This window comes from Eulemur rufifrons, chromosome 24, assembly GCF_041146395.1.
Source record: "Eulemur rufifrons isolate Redbay chromosome 24, OSU_ERuf_1, whole genome shotgun sequence".
Taxonomy (NCBI): Eukaryota; Metazoa; Chordata; class Mammalia; order Primates; family Lemuridae; genus Eulemur; species Eulemur rufifrons.
Window position 1 is genome coordinate 14,793,110 of NC_091006.1, and position 13,602 is coordinate 14,806,711.

At 61.1% G+C, this 13,602-nt stretch overlaps 2 protein-coding genes across 2 annotated transcripts; both read right to left on the bottom strand.

Moving 5' to 3' along the window:
* Positions 1 to 189: 189 nt before the first annotated feature.
* NAT14 (N-acetyltransferase 14 (putative)) lies at positions 190 to 2,508 on the bottom strand. The gene is made up of 3 exons (XM_069457054.1): positions 2,463 to 2,508; positions 1,948 to 2,067; positions 190 to 1,337 (listed from the first exon to the last, which is right to left on the bottom strand). The coding sequence occupies exons 2-3, from the start codon at positions 2,017 to 2,019 to the stop codon at positions 789 to 791; spliced, it is 621 nt and encodes a 206-aa protein (XP_069313155.1). The 5' UTR covers positions 2,020 to 2,067; positions 2,463 to 2,508; the 3' UTR covers positions 190 to 788.
* An 827-nt stretch (positions 2,509 to 3,335) lies between these two features.
* Positions 3,336 to 10,223, bottom strand: ZNF628 (zinc finger protein 628). The gene is made up of 2 exons (XM_069457276.1): positions 10,133 to 10,223; positions 3,336 to 6,606 (listed from the first exon to the last, which is right to left on the bottom strand). Exon 2 carries the CDS (start codon positions 6,599 to 6,601, stop codon positions 3,425 to 3,427), a length of 3,177 nt encoding a protein of 1,058 aa, XP_069313377.1. The 5' UTR covers positions 6,602 to 6,606; positions 10,133 to 10,223; the 3' UTR covers positions 3,336 to 3,424.
* Positions 10,224 to 13,602: the final 3,379 nt, after the last annotated feature.

Here is a 13,602-nt window from a genome sequence, read left to right on the forward strand (position 1 = left end):
GGGCTGCCGGAGCTCACTGCCTCCCCTTCTCCCAGTCCAGCACCACCACCCCCCAACAATTAATGTCAACTTGGGGAAAGGAGGAGCCAGACAGAAGCAGGCGGGAGTCAGAGACAGACTGGAAAAGGCATCAGAGATGAAACAGGCACACAGTAGTTTCAGGCTTTATTAACAAACAGTGTAAAAAAGCAGATGGATCGGGAGGAAGGGACAGGGCTGCCCCTCAGCTCCGATCTTCCCAGACAGGCCAGGCCCAGCAGCCCTGTGCCCCACCCCCGCCCCTGGCGCTCTCTAAGTGGTTAACCTAGACTCCTCGAAGGAAAGCATCCAACCCCCGCTCCGTCCCAGGGAGGCTGTGTCCCCTCAGGAGTGCCTCTGTGCAAATCCTAACTCAGCGCCCTTCCCCCGTCCCCTCTCCCAGGCCTGAAGTGCGAACAGCACAGCCCCTGCAGACAGACAGACCAGGGGGTTCTCAGTGCAGGAAGAATCTGAGGTAGGGGGTTGAACAGGCTGACCTCTGGCAGCCCCCAGAGCCAGGAAGGGAAAGAAGGATTCAATCCACTCGGAGAAATTCAAACACTACACACTTCACACTTCGGAAGGACAGACAGAGGTCAGGCTCCTGCCCTCTGCAGACCTTCGGTTCCTGGCCCTGGCTGGGCTGGGGATTCACTGAGGGAGTGGACACGAGAGTGCCTGGCACACTGTGGGCACACGGGGGCTGGCTTCCCTCCCAGAGGGCTGTGGGGAAGGGGACGCTCCCTTCCCTAGCTCAGGGGTTGCAGTCCTCACAGGTCTTTGCTGAACTCCCTCACCAGTGTGTAGCCCATGCAGCCCCAGCCCCCCTCGGCCTGGTAGCCACAGCCCTCCAGCATTCCTGCCACCCCCCAAGCAGCCACAGCCACTGGGACCACAAGCCGGGCCCGGGCCTCCCCCATTCCCCCGGCCCAGGCTCGAGCCCGGGACTCTGCAAAGGCCAGCAGCCTCCTTCCCACGCCCCTGCGGCGGTGCCAGCGAGAGACAGAGAGGCGGGTGACCCGGGCCCCGTCCCCCACATTTGTGCCAGGGGCCAGGGCCAGGATCCCACACACGTCGCCAGAGCCACGCACGGCCACCCAGGGGCCCCCAAGGCCGCCTGGCGGAGGCAGCGAGCCCCACCGGGCCCGCAGGCCCAGCTTCACAGCCGCCACAGCCAGAAACACTGGTAGGAGGAGGGCCAGGGCAAAGGAGGCCAGAACGAAGCGCAGGCCACTGCTGGCAGCTGCCAGGAGGAGCAGGGCTGGTGGCCGCGTCAGAGCATGGAGTGCCACACGGTTTTCCGTGTCCTTCACGCCGGCCTGTGGACAGGAGGGGGGTCCTCAGCCATCCATCCTGCTAGGGCCCCTGCCCGGGGCAGCAGTGGGGGCTCCCAAGTGGGAAGGGAGGGCAGCAAGACCGGGTAGTCACCAGTCTGGCACACTGGTCTTGAGTGAATGAATCAATGACGGATAAATGAGCTAGGAGCTGTGAGGGGACCCAATTCAGTGGAGGTGCCACAGTGAGCCACCAGGGACGTGGCCTTGAGGGTGAGGAGGTGGGAACAGGACAAGGAAAGTGCCCCCAGGCTGGAGTGGGGGCCTGTTGGGGAGGGCAGGGCCAGGCTGAAGCACCAAGCTGTGTTTTGAAGAGTTTGAGTGGGATGCTGGCAGAGGGAGCAGATTTTGGAGGCAGGACACCACGGAGGGGACTGGAGCTGAGAGATGAACACCCAGCCCCCACACCCCTCCCGCTGCTGAACACCTGGCCTCCAGGGTGGCTGAGGCTCAGGTAGGGAGAAGGCATTAGAGAGAGAAGTGGCCAAACAAGTAGCTTAGGAGGAAAAGCTCCCCCCAGAGGCCCTGGCTGGCTCAGGTGTGTGGGAGCCCCCACTGTGACCGCCCCCAGGCTCACTGGAGCCCCGCTGCTCACCTTCAGCATCTCCAGCACCAGGGGCCTCTCATCTTCCCTCATCTCCCGCACTGACAGGTGGGTGGGGGCCATGGCAGCCCCCACGCCCCCGCCCCCCAGAAGGGAGCTGGTGTGGTGCACCTGGTGAAAACACAAGTAGGTCAGCGTCAGGTGGGGGCCCCCAATGGGTGGGGAGCAACAGCAGCATTTTCCAGATCAGGGCACTGAGGACCCTCGGAACACCCAAGCGAAGACTGTGGCATGACAGGCATCCTCTTCATACCCAGCGACCTTTCTGAAGTTTCCTGGGATCCCCCCACCCCGGCGGTATTCGGCCATCTGCCCCTAAACGCGCTGTGGACGCCAACACGCTGCAGCACCGGGAACCGTCCCAGGCATCGGGGCTGCCCTGGGGGGTCAACGAACCCCCTCTCCACATGCAGGAGAACATGCCACACTCCCTCCGCCCGTTCTCAGCGCCCCCTCCCGCGCAGTTGTCCCTCTCCCACGTCACAAGAGCGAGGACCCGCAAGCACCTCCACGGGTCGTTTCGATCCTTTGACAAGGTGGTGGGGGGGAGCAGGGTCGGGAGGGGTCGCCGGCGGAAGTGACGCAGACTCGCGCAGGGGGTTGGGGCGGGGCGCGCCTGCTCTAGGCCGTAGCAACTGTTGCCATGGTTCCCGCGCGGGAGGCTGGAGCAGGAACGGCGTGGGATGGGGACGGACGGAGGCAGGGAGCTGTGACCTTGCTGGGGGTGGGGGGTGGCCTCTCCGATTCCTAGAGCAGAAGGAACACTGGGGAAAGGCGGCCTGAGGAAAAACGGGAGCAGACGCTGGCGGGGGAGGGGGCTGTGGGATGCACAGGAGGGGCGGCTAGCGGGGCTTACCCGGCCCGCGGAGGGTTAGCGCAGGCTCCCTGCCCGACGTTCCCTCGTTGCTAAGCAACCTGAGCGCGGGGCGGAGCGGGGATGTCAGCGGATCGATTCTCATTGGCGCCAAAGCCTCGCGGGAGGAGCCGGGAGCGGAGCTCTGCGCCCTGAGCCCACGAGCACCAAGCTCCAGTCCCTAGGGCCCTCCGCGTCCACCTACGGAGGCCCGGGCTCGCAGTGCGCTTCGGGACAAGGCTCTCCCGGTACCCATTTTTCAGATGAGGGCAGGGGTGGGGTGACTTTCAGGGAACAAGTGGCCGAAACTGGATTCTGATTCCAACACCTCCCTGCGTCCTCCCTTTTCTTAAAGGATAGGGAAACAGCCCCACATAGGAGTAGCTGGCCCCAAGACGCAAAACAAGTCATCTGCGTGAGCTAGGACTCCGGGTTCCCAGGCAGGGGCTATGACCATGACATTGTCCCCCTTTTTCCCACCCAACCACCTCCCATGAGAACAAAACAAAGGAGTGAAGATTCTGGCTCTTTATTAGCAAGCCCAGCCTGCAGCCCCCCCACCCAAGGCTGACAGTGAGTCGGGGTCTCTGTGTGGAGCGGGAAGAGCAGCTCTCCTCAAAACGTGTGCACCAGCTGGACCGCGGGTAGAGTCTGGACAATCTGGATGGAGGGCAGACCCTGCGGGGTCATGACACCGGGCCCAGCTCCTGCGGGGACCACTTGCACCATCTGGGAGGTGGGAGCAGCGGGGAGTCCCGCGGGGACAGAGGCTGAGCCAGGTGGCGGTGGGGCCAGGAGCTGCAGCGTGGCGGCGCCTCCTCCTACGCTGCTGTTCTCCAGTAGCTCAGCGGCTGGGGCGCTGCGGATGATGAGGAGTTTCTGTCCCGGCGGGCCAGGAGCAGGCGGCTCGCTCAGCCCAGGGGGAAGGGTTTCTACCTCCTGCACACAGAGCCTGGTCTGCTCCCCATCGGCCCCGCTCAGCACCAGCACACTCTGCAAGCCCTCGTCTGTCTGCAGGGTCTCAAAGAGGACGTCCTGGACCACACCAGTGCTGGCCTCACCTTCCCCCGCCGCCCCCGGCCCTGGGCCCGTGAGCAAGTCCTCGGCTGCCCCACTCTGAACAACCAGCAGGCTGGGGGCCTCGGCAGTCACAGCTCCCCCGCTGGAATTGGAGAGCTGGCCTGCCACGGGCTGGAGCTGAACCGTGGCCACCTCCTGTGCCGGCTGAAGCTGGACCGCGGTCACCTCCTGTGCCGGCTGGAGCTGGACTGTGGTCACTTCCTGTGCTTGCTGGAGCTGGACCGTGGTCACTTCCGGGGCTGCCCGGAGGGGCTGGAGCTGAACCCCACTCACTTCCTGCGGTCCTGCCTCCCCGCCCCCCACATTCTGCAGAACAATGAGGCTCTGCCCTCCACCACTGGCACCCGCGCTGCTTCCTCCCTGCACCCCCAGACCTCCAGGGCCTGGCAGCCATACTACTCCTGCCCCCTGACCAGCTTTCCCTGCAGCCCGAGGGCCCTGCCTTGCACTGCCGCCCCCACCCCCAGCACTGGAGGGGGGCAGCAGAATGAGCTTGGGAGGCGCAGGTGGGGGTGGAGGTGTAGGGGGCTGGACGCTGCTGGGGATCAGCTGGAGGCCCTGGGCGGTCTGCACCAGGAGGAACGTCTGGGAGTTGGGGGCTGCTGGGCCCAAGGTCGGGGCCTGGGCCGTGCCCCCGGCCACCTCGAGGGAGAGAGTGGCCTGCAGGTGGGGGAGAACGTGGACGTCTTGGGTGGCTGGTGGAGCCGGGGCAACAGCCAGTGGGGCAGGGGGCTGGGGGCCGGCGGCGGGGGCTGCGGTGCTGGGGGCTGCGTTGGCTGGGGCGTGCGTCCTCAGGTGCCGCTGCAGGTAGGCGGCCATGACGAAGCCGCGACCGCAGATGGGGCAGGCGAAGGGACGCTCGGCCGAATGCGTGCGCTGGTGCAGCAGCAGGTTGGAGGAGTGGGTGAAGGTCTTGGGGCAGAGTGGGCAGCGGAAGGGCCGCTCGCCTGTGTGCACACGCTGGTGCTGCCGCAGGTTGGAGGTCTGGGCGAAGCTCTTGCCGCAGACGCCGCACGCGTGGGGCCGCTCACCCGTGTGCACGTGGCGGTGGCGCCGCAGGCACGAAGTGTTGCGGAAGGCCTTGCCGCACTCCCCACAGGCGTAGGGCCGCTCGCCCGAGTGCAGCCGCAGGTGGTACTGGTAGTGGGACGACCACTTGAAGGTGAGGCCGCACTGGCCGCAAGTGAAGGCGCGCAGGCCCGTGTGCACGCGCTGGTGGATGGCCAGCAGCGAGGAGCGCTTGAAGGCCTTGCCGCACTCGCCGCACTGGTAGGGCCGCTCGCCCGTGTGGTCCCGCAGGTGGTAGCGCAGCCCCGAGGAGCCCTTGAAGGCCTTGCCGCACTCGGCACATTTGTAGGGCCGCTCTGTAGAAGCAGGGGCTGGTGGGGGCGGCGGAGGTGCGGGGGCAGCAGGTGCCAGCGGCTCCTGGGGGCAGGTGACCTCGGCAGCCTCAGCCTGGGGGGGTGGGCGCCCGGCCGCCGCCTCTTCTACGTGGCACTGCTGGTGTGCCAGGAGGCTGGCCAGCTGCGGGAAGGAGCCGTCGCAGCTGCCGCAGCGGAACGCCTGCCCGCCGGCCGCCCCGTGGCTGTGCTGGTGGCGGGAGAGGCCGGCCACGGTCCGGAAGGACTTTCCGCACGGGAGGCAGGCAAAGCCCTGGGCGGGTGTGGCGGTGGCAGGCGGGGGCTGTGGCAGAGGGGATGGCAGGGGATCGGCCTTGGGCGTCTCTGAGGGTGTGTCCTGCGGCTGGGGCGCCACCTCTGGCCCGGGGCATGGCTGGTGCTCCACGAGCAGCTCCTCGCTACCGAAGCCCTGCTCGCAGCCGTCGCAGCGGTACACCAGCTCCACGGTGGTCTCCGCCGCAGCCAAAAAGAGCTCGGGCACCACGGGCGGGGGAGGGGGCGGCGGGGCCGGGGGCGCAGGCGGGCTGTGGGACTGGAGGTGCCGCTGCAGGTAGGCTTCAGAGACCAAGACCTTGCCGCCCCCGCAGGGCTCCCGCTGCTGGGGGGGCGGGGCCGCGGGGGCGGGGCCCGGGGCGGGGGCAGCGCCGTGGGTGCGCTGGTGCAGCAGCAGGTTGGAGGAGTGGGTGAAGGTCTTGGGGCAGAGCGGGCAGCGGAAGGGCCGCTCGCCTGTGTGCACGCGCTGGTGCTGCCGCAGGTTGGTGCTCTGCGTGAAGCTCTTGCCGCAGATGCCGCAGGTATAGGGCCGCTCACCCGTGTGCACGTGGCGGTGGCGCCGGAGGCTGGACGAGTTCTTGAAGGCCTTGGGGCAGTCTGGGCACGGGTAGGGCCGCTCGCCCGTGTGCTGCCTTAGGTGGTACTGGTAGTGAGACGACCACTTGAAGGCCAGGCCACACTGGCCGCAGATAAAGGCGCGCAGGCCCGTGTGCACGCTGCGGTGGATCTGCAGCAGAGAGGAGCGCTTGAAGGCCTTAGGGCAGTCGGGGCACTGGTAGGGCCGCTCGCCCGTGTGGCCCCGCTGGTGGTAGAGCAGGGCCGAAGAGCCCTTGAAGGCCTTGGGGCAGTCTGGGCACTTGTAGGGCCGCTCCCCTGTATGCGTGCGCTGGTGATGCAAGAGTCGGGACGACCACCGGAATGACTTGCCGCACTCCCCGCACTCATACTGGGCCGTCGGGGCAGGGGCCGCGGGGCCGGGCTTCTCCCCGGCCCCCTCAGCAGTGGAAGCAGGCGCCATATCCCCGTGGGAGCCGACCATCACACCTGGGGAGGGGGATTCTGGGTCAGGGGCAGTCAGGCATGCCTTCTCCTTGCCCACACACTGAATCATCCCAACCCCAAACCCACACTCTGGCCCTTTAAGGGGCAGAGGCCACCTCCCGAGGTCACCCACTCTGCAGGGGACCTCCTTTAGGATTAGAGTGTCCAACGGTCCAGGTTTGCTCAGACTTGCTTGGGACTGAGCAGGGATGTGAGACTCCCAGCTAAAATGGAAACTTCCCAGCGAACTGGAACAAGCTGGTCATCCTCCTTAGGAGGTCACCCTCCTGGTCATCTCCAGGAGGCTGGACAGGTCTGAGAAGGCTGGGCAAGGTCTTTAAGAGGCCAAGCACAGCCTTTAGGACTATGCTCATTTCCTCTACAGACAGGCAGTGTCTTTGAAGGAGACATTCAGGGGATCTCTGCAACACCTTGGCTTCATTCTTTGCTGCTGTCCCTGGAAAGACCTTATCCCCTACTCCCCACCATAGTCCCCTCCCCTCAACAGTCCTCCCACTGCCACACCCTAAATCTTTATGCTCTAAAGCCTCTTCCTGATCTGAGCCTGGAGTGCCCCACCACACAGCCTTGATGCTCCAAGTCCCCAGATCCCCTAGGCTCCCCCAGATCTGCCATCCATGAGGGCTCTGCACGATCCGCCCCAGCCATGTCCTCACCTTGCCCAGCATAAACGCTGCAGGCAACCATTACAGTCGCTCCGGCACACACCCCTGAGCCTGCCTGGCCTCATCTCACTTTCCATTCGTGCCCAGGAATCCAAAGGCCCCTCATTGTGGCCCTGCGTGACTCCTGCACTTCTCTGGTTCATGCTCCCCCAGGTGACTACTTGGTACGTTTCTTTTCTCCTTAAACCTCCAGCTCCTCCTTTCCCTTTGTGTTCTTAGCAAACGACCTTGCCATTGATCATGTCACTGAGAAAATGAAAGCAATCAGAAGAGAATGCTCTCGAATTCCAACCACTACACCAGTGGTTCTCAACTGGGGCGACTGTGCCTCCTTCCCTGGCAATGCCTGGAAACATTCTTGGTGGTTTGATTGTCAACTAGAGAGGCAGGTGCTATTGGCATCTGGTGGGTGACGGCCAGGGACACTTCTCAATACCCTGCAATGCACAGGACAGCCCCCCACAACAAAGAATGGTCCAGTCCAAGATGTTAGCAAGGCCAAGGTTGAGACACCCTGCACTGTCCCTTCCCACCTGCCTAGCCCTGTCCCCACAGACTCTGTTGTCCCACCCACATCCTCAATTTTCCCTGGCCCATTCCCATCCGCATACCAACAGCTATGTCTCCCATCTTTTTAAAAATACAATTCTTCACTCCACTTCCCCCTCCAGCTATAGACTTGTTTCTCTCCACTCCTTTACAACAAAGCAACTCACAACTGTCAATCTGCCCTTTCCATCCCAAACCACTTCAATCACCCGCCCATGTCCTCCAGGGCGCTCAGTCCACAATGGCTCACTTAGTCACTCTCTTTAACCTACCTCCCTTTGGCTCGGGATACCTGGGCCACCTCATTTTCCCCCTCCTCCACTGCCACCCTTTCTCAATCTGCAGTCTGGTTCCTTCTCATCTCCCTGACTTCTGAACATGGGAGACAAGACTTTGTTTACTGTTGTACCCCATCCCCAGCCTACAACAATGTCTGGCAGAGTGTGTGCTCAGTAAACATATTTTGAATGAACAAAAGCTGGGCATTCCTTCTGGACAAGCTGCAAGAATTTCCTTTTAAAAACATGAGTGTCCCCTTTAAAATGTAAGTCCTTTAAGAGACATGATCCCAAGAAGTTGCTTGTGCCTTTGGGAAAGCCAGGCATCACCTTGGTCCTCTTCTTTGCCTACACTCTCTCCCTGGGAGCTCTCACCCACTCTCAGGACCTTACACCCTATGTACAGGCTGACCCCAGACATGTAGCTCTGCCTGAGACCTGTCCTTTGAACACCTAACCACCTGCTCGGCTGTGCCATTTGGACACCTGACAGACACCTCAAACCTAATGTGCCCAAAACCTAACTCTGGTGTTATGCTCCTGCTCCTCACCCTCCTCGCCCCCTCCCTCCTCTAGGCATAGCTGTCTCCATCTCTGAAAAGGGTGGCTCTGTTCCTCAGGCCACAGGCCTCGGTGCTCCCCGCCTCCTGTCTTACTCTGTTACCAATCTGTCAGCAGATTCCCTGTTCCAGCAGGAACAGATCCAGAATCTGGCCACTTCCCACAAGGCCCCCACCTTTGTCCCAGGCACCACCATCTCTCTCCTGGGCTGAGTGGCTGCAACAGCCTCCTAACAGATCTCTGTGTTTCCACCCTTGTCCTTCCCACCCTAGTCTGTTCCCAACACAGTGGCTAAAGTGAACCTGTCAATAGAGAGGGCAGGGCACTTCATTCCTTTACTCAAAAGCCTTCCACAACTCCCATTTTGGAACCTGATGACTTCCCACAGCCCTGCACCTTGTCCCCTCCCTGATTTGTCCTCCTGCTGGCCTCCCATCATCCTCAAACTCAAGGTCGCCATCACTTTTGCAAAAAGAAAATCAAAGTCTCAGGGCTACTTCCTTATGCAAAAGAGAAAGTCAGAGCCTCCGGCACCTGTGAAGAACAGACCCCACAGATTACTCATTAAGGAAATTTCTTGCTAACCTCCCATAACCAAGGACATGCAAATTATACCTATGTCTAGCACCCCAAATTAAAGCCTGTTCGATTCCACACTAATAATGAGTTACATCTTATAGGCAACAGAACTAGAGACAAGACAGCATCAGACATTCTCCCACCTACCCATGGGCGTCTACAGAATTGATGCTTCCTTCACTCCTTTATTTTATGTAAAATGTAGATTTCTTGGGCCTCACAAGAATATAGCCACTACTTCATCAACTCCCTCGCCTTTTTCCTTCTCTCTGGATGCCTTTAAAATGCTGAAGGTTCCAACCTCCCCTCCGCCCAGCTTGTCTGTGGTTCCTGTTTTTCCTGGGCATAACCTCAAAATATTGGCTTAATAAACCTTCGTTGATTGAGATTTTTGCCTCTGTCATTTATTTGGGTTGACACCTTAAACTACACATCAGAGCTTTGGAAGAGCGGGGACCCATTTGGCGAATAGCACCCTTTTAAAAGGCCAGACCACACCCTTCCCGCAGGCTGGACTTCCCCTTTAAGAAGATGCTCCTTCTGCAAACCAAGCTCCACCTTCCCTGAACTAAACTAGGGATCGCTTTGAAACCACCAAGATACAGGAGTTTTTCCTTCAATGTCTGAGAAACTGCTACTAGCCTTTAATAAGATAATCCCATTTTAGGACGAAAGAGGGGGAGGGAAAACACACCAGGAAGCAAAGCCTGCCCCGCCTTCTAAATGCAGCCTCCTTAAAAGGACGGAGCCAGCCCAGTGAACAAAAGTCGGAGGTGAAATAGCTACCTCCCCTTTAAGGCATCCCTTCCGGTTTCACGCTCCTAAACGTCTCCGCCCTCCGGTCCCTCCCCCACCCCCACCCCTCCGGTCTCTCACCTGCGGCCCCGATCGGGGGAACAAGGAGGGGAGCCCCAGGACCTTCCCGCGGGGGCCGACGGGAAGGTGGGGCCTCGGCAGCGCCGGTGCAGGAGCGGGGGCCGGGGAGGGGGGGCGGGGGCGCGCTCCCTCCCAACGGCCCCCGGCGCGAGGCACCCAACCTTTATCGGCGGCCTCTCGCGCACACAAACCCCGACGTCGCCGTTGGCGCGTCGCGACGCACGTGCGCCGAGTCTCCGCCCCCGGCCCGTCCCACTGGCAGACCGAGGCTTCGGCGCGCGCGGTCGCTGTGGCGCGGGGCATGCTGGGAGTGGTAGTTCTCCGTCGCGTCGCGTCCCGGCTTCCCGGGCCGAGTCGGCCCGAGGCTGGGACCACAGGGTGGAGAGGCGGGGTCGTTGTTCCGCCTTATTAGTCTCGATTCCCTCTCATCGGAAGAAAGACCCCCTCCTGGGCAGCGCGGTTCAGAGCGGTCCCCGCCAACCAGGGAAACTGAAGCCTGTAGTGCTGCCTGCCCAGCTCCCAGGTCCCACGTGCTCGGGGTTCTGGGGAGTCTGCCGCGCGCACGCTCGTGCGGACGCCGCGGGAACCCGGTGCCGGGTGTGCAGAGTCCGCCCAGGGCACCCAGGATCCCGAGGCTCCTTGCGGAGGAAGACGCAGCCGCCCCAGATCCCTTTCCGCACTTGACCCGCGCCGACCTCGACGTCCGAGCCACACTGGCTTTTCGGCGGTACATCCCACCCAGAGTTTCTCAGTGGGGGCACTAGTGAGAATGGAGCATTCTTTGCTGCGGGGGCTGCTCTGTGCAGGGCAGGGTGGTCAGCAGCATACCCACTAGATCCCAGTAGCACCACGCACACCCCTACACCCCTTATGAAAGCTCAGAATATCTCCAGACATTTCCAAATGTCCGCTGCTGGAGAGCCACTATTTCAAGGCAATCCCCTCGGCTTAAAGGCCATTGTGCATGCAGTTTCTCAGACCAAAAGGCCCTTCTACCCCTAACCCATCCCTGCCCAGCTCCTTCTGGAAAGCGTCCTGTGCTAGGTGGGTCCCTCTTACATGTTCCACGACAGCACCCAGTCTGTCTTGCCACCCAAGTGTCCCAAACAACCATCGTGGGTCCTGATCAAGAAGCAGAGGATACTTGTTTGATGAATGAGTGAATTTTTTACAGCCTCCCAGACAGTTTCTCAAGTCCCACACAACAGCCTTCCAAATGGTGAGTGGGGGTGTAGATTTGGTCATTCAACAAACACATTTATTGAGTACCTACTGTGTGCAAAGACTGAGGATGCAGCAGTGAGCAAGACAAGCAGAGTCTTCCTGCAGGAGCCTGGTGGGGAGATGCCCGGAAACAAATGAGAAAATACCAGCCCTGCTATAACTAGACAGTAAGATGGAGGCTGGGCCGGCTGGGGCTGCTTCAGATGGGAAGCCCTCTCTGAGGTGACAATTGTTGCACAACCTGAATGGGAGAGGTGGTAGCGGCTCCCCAGCAGAGGGCACAGTGGATGCAAAGGCCCCGAGGCAGCAGCGAGGTGGAACGGAGTGGAGTGGGGTGAAGGAGGAGGTGAATCAGAGAAGTGGATGGGGGCCAGACAAGCAGGGCCCTGTGGGCCAGGCAGGAGTGAGGCTATGAGGGGAAGAGTAATGGGGAGCCATAGAGAGTTTGGGGCAGGGGTAAGGCCCAGACTTCAGTACCCGGCCTCCCACCTCCTTTGCAGGCCTTATTGCACCTGGAATGTGGAGACCCCACTCCTCAAGCCCCCTCCAGTCTTGGGAGGGGGTAACCGGCTTGTGGGCGATTCTTATCACAGAGGAGAAGGGCCACAAAGTCCAGGTCGCACACCTTGAGCCGGGCCTCCTGCACCAGCCGGGATGTTGGCGCCCCCTGGTGGAGCATCCCGAGGCTGGAGCCTGCAGGCCCCTGCATGTGCCCCCTGGCCTGGCCGTGGACAGAGTTGGCCAGCAGATGTTGCTCTTGGCTCCTGAGGTGTGGAATGCAAGTTTTGAAAGGAGGGCGAGCAGCTGTGAAAACATATAATAAAGTGTGTAATGGGGCTAGCAAAGGCCATGCCCCAGCCATGCAATGGCAGCCCCTTGCCTGCCTGGCAGTAAGTCCTGCCCTCGAATTTTCCAGAGACCTTGGAGTCCAAGGCTTGCACCCTCCCCTCTGGGCCTGAGAACTGGAGGGGAATAGGACAGGAAAATCTCCAGGCCGTCCCCCAACCACAGGCACGTCCCAGACTCCAGGTCATCACACACACACACGCACGCTCAAACACACACACAATCACTCAAGACCTGCCCTGGCCAGGACAGACAGGTTGAAAGAGAAGCTGAGAGACAGACGGTGATGAGCATTCATAGCCTAAGAGACAAACACAAAGAGACTCCAGAGACGGTGACAGAGCTGGAGACGGTGAGAGGAGCAGAGAAGGGCACAGATGGTGGGAGACAGGCACAGAGACGATAAGGAAGAGAGAAGCATCGACAAACCAGGGAGGGGCAGAGGAGGAGAGGGCGAGGGCCAGGGAGGTGGGGAGACAGCAGCGGAGCTCAAGAGAATCGAGCTGGCAATGAGGGGGACCACGGGGCAGAGTGCAGGAGGCCATCGAGGGGGCTGGAGACACTCAAGAGAAACAGGGGAAGCCCGTGATGTCCCCAGCACGGATGCCTGCCACACCAGTCCCCTAGCCCTGCCTGTGCCCAGTGCTAGCCCTGCAGTGGCACTGGGCGTGGGAAGGGTAGCAATCGGCGTGTGTGCGCTGTGGCTGGTGAGAAGGATGCCGGGCATCTGGCTGTCCTGCTGCAGCTGCTCTGATCAAGCTTTGCTGCCTGCCGCTTGCTCACGGGTGCCTGGACCTCTGGCAACACCGCCAGCTGCACTCAGCACCGGCCACCAGTGTCTCCACCTGCCTGCCAGCCCCCTTCCTGGTCCCATCCAGGCCTCTCCTGCTGCCGCTGCCCCTGGCACCCTTTCGGGCTGCCATAACAAAAATACCATAAGCTGGGTGGCTGTAAACCACAGGTATTTATTCCTCGCAGTTCTGGAAGCTGGGCAATCCAAGATCAAGACACCAGCAGATTCAGTGTCCGGTGAGGGCCACTTCCTGGTTCACAGATGGCACCTTCTCACTGTCCTCGAGTGCTGGAAGAGGTGAGGGAGCTCTCCAGCCTCTCTTACAAAGGCACCAGTCCCATTGACGAGGGCTTCACCCTCACAGCCTAATCATCTCCCAAAGTCCTCGCCGCCTGATACCGTCACCCTGAGGGTGAAGATTTTGACGTATGAATCTGAGAGAACACAAACACTGAGAACACAGGAGCCTGTGGTGGCTCACACCTGTAATCCCAGCTACTCGGGTGGCTGAGGCAGGAAGATCCCTTGAGGCCAGGAGTTCCAGACCAGCCTGGGCGACATAATGATACCCCAATCTCAAAAAAAAAAAAAAAAAAAAAAACTTGGA

Bases quoted from the DNA above. Each gene is read 5' to 3' on its own strand.
- NAT14 (XM_069457054.1), bottom strand. From the start codon at position 2,019: ATGGCCCCCACCCACCTGTCAGTGCGGGAGATGAGGGAAGATGAGAGG. The intron at 1,338-1,947 runs GTGAGCAGCGGG...TCCTGTCCACAG, and splicing joins TGGTGCTGGAGATGCTGAAG to GCCGGCGTGAAGGACACGGA.
- ZNF628 (XM_069457276.1), bottom strand. From the start codon at position 6,601: ATGGTCGGCTCCCACGGGGATATGGCGCCTGCTTCCACTGCTGAGGGG.